Raw genomic sequence first — 2,134 nt, forward strand, 5'->3', positions numbered from 1 at the left:
TTGATAGACAGAAGTGTCTCTGAGATATTTCAGAAAGTGCAGTACAGAGCATCTCCATCAGATGACTACAGAGCTTTATAAAACCTCTCCAAAGTGACCAAATAATGAAGATAAATGTCTTTTATGACTCTGAAAAATGTCCCTAAATGTTAAAGTTGACTAAAAGAAGCTGTTGTTAATATTTAGATAAAGATTTACATATTTAGTTTCATTGAATCGTGTCTCTTTTGACTGATAATAAAGTTTCTCTGTTGTGTCGGTGTCCCTCCACCACAGAGAGTCCAACTACATTAACTTCCATATATGGTCAGGCAGGTAATTTTACCGGCCACAAACTCAGAGTGTTTTCACGGTGCTGACTTCCTATTGGATGAGAGTAGCTGTCAATCAAAGTTACTTGAGGCTCATGAAAGATGCGCTCCTCTGATTGGCTGATAGAATCAAATGACCGTTAGATGCGTCACTTAAGGACTTAGAAAGATGCTGATTGGTTTGTTTTGTTCCTGGGCGTTTCCTGATTTGAGAGATACTGAACATCATTGGTCAAATATTGTGTCAACGCTTTAAAATTGACCAAAATGTCGTTGATTTTTAAGTTTGAGGAGCAGCGTTAAAACTAAAAGAAGGAAATAATCCACTTTTATATGGGTTTTTTTTTTTTGCTTCCGCTTGAATTGAAACGAGCTGAATTTAATCGGTGATTTGTTCCTCTGTAAAACGAGCACAGTTAGTCTTTAAACGTCCGTTTTCCGATCTTCAGACATTTTTTAACTGCGGTGACAGAGGTTAACAAGCTCATTTCTAACAGTTCACTGCCTTAAAATGAGACGCTAATGTTTGAATTTCGTAAATAATTTCCCAGCACTCTTAAATACTCGGAAAAGTGAACTTCTGAGCTTTCAAATGAGGTATAACATGTATACAGATGTTTACCATCATCATGAAAATATATATGATATTTATATGTTCAGTTTTACATGTAAATCTCGGGTCGCATGCAACCTCCGCGCTATAAAAGGTTAAAAGACAGAACCGAGGAAAACATCCCAGGTGAGTCCTGATTCAGATGACGTCACTGTTTACTTCTCCACTTCTTCTATTTGACATGAAAGTAATCCTACATCACTTAATGGATGGAGACATTTGATCTGTTTATCACCTTGATCTGTTCAGATTTTACTGATCTAGAGGTTTCATTAAATTTCATTGTTACAATTTTATACTTATTGTGCTAAGCAGGTATGGATAATGGACAGATGCATTATGGGAGTGGGTGGATCATCATCACAGAGTATAATGAGCTCTGGCTGAATATGTGCTGAATGTTAAAGACATCAGTGTGATTCACATCAAGTATCATTTAATAACATGACACAACATGGCTGACATTATAATCAGTGAATCCATGAGAGTTTGAGGTTCAAACTGTGATTTTCTCTTTTTCTTTCTCTTCCTTTGTGTTTCCTCTTAAACACACTTTACTCCACATATACAAGCAGAGAAGGGGTGAACAAAAAGATCTTGATCTAATATGTCTAATCTAAGTTATTGTTGATGTTCACAGGTGCAACTCCGGAGCCGTCCATCACAACACTTTATCAAACTAATTACTGGGCGCAGCTGCAGTGTGTTGTCCGAGGTGCTTCTCCAAAACCTAAAGTGGAGTTTAAGAACAAAGCTGGAAAGATCCTTGATGCTGAAGTAGAGCAGGACTCTGAAATAGAGGGCCGCTACAACATTACCCTCAAAATTAAAGTGAACAAGACCGACACCTATCGCTGTGTAGCCACACAGGAGGAAATCAGACATCAGATTCATTCTGAGACATATGTGCATCTCAGTGGTGAGTTTCTTCCTGTTTCTGTTTTTACAGTCAAATGATTTTAATTGTTCATTTGTTCTTAGTTTAAAATGTTTCAGTGTTTTCAGACTGAACTCAAAGTGAATCTGTTTGAAGAATCTGTGAAAGTTGAAAATGTTTCAGAATGAATCAGATTTGTTCTGAGACTTGATGAATCTACAGAGAGAAGAGGAAGAATGAGGATGAGGAGGAAATACTGATCACACAGGAATGTATTAAACTTCACACACAGCCCCAGGAACAGATGTAGAAACATCTGGTGTGACCTGGTCC

At 37.4% G+C, this 2,134-nt stretch overlaps 1 protein-coding gene across 1 annotated transcript in view; it reads left to right on the forward strand.

Annotated features, from left to right (window-relative positions):
• Window positions 1-676: 676 nt before the first annotated feature.
• Window positions 677-2,134, forward strand: part of LOC147819756 (uncharacterized) — a 2,468-nt gene continuing 1,010 nt past the window's right edge. Inside the window, exons 1-2 of the mRNA XM_087171825.1 lie at window positions 677-1,050; window positions 1,565-1,843. Coding sequence (XP_087027951.1) covers window positions 996-1,050; window positions 1,565-1,843 — 334 coding nt within the window. The 5' untranslated portion in view covers window positions 677-995. The remainder of the gene's footprint in view (window positions 1,051-1,564; window positions 1,844-2,134) is intronic.

The sequence above is a fragment of the Seriola lalandi genome, unplaced genomic scaffold (assembly GCF_002814215.2).
Source record: "Seriola lalandi dorsalis isolate HSWRI2012SDOR001 ecotype SW California unplaced genomic scaffold, Sedor1 jcf7180002049811, whole genome shotgun sequence".
NCBI classification, from domain to species: domain Eukaryota; kingdom Metazoa; phylum Chordata; class Actinopteri; order Carangiformes; family Carangidae; genus Seriola; species Seriola lalandi.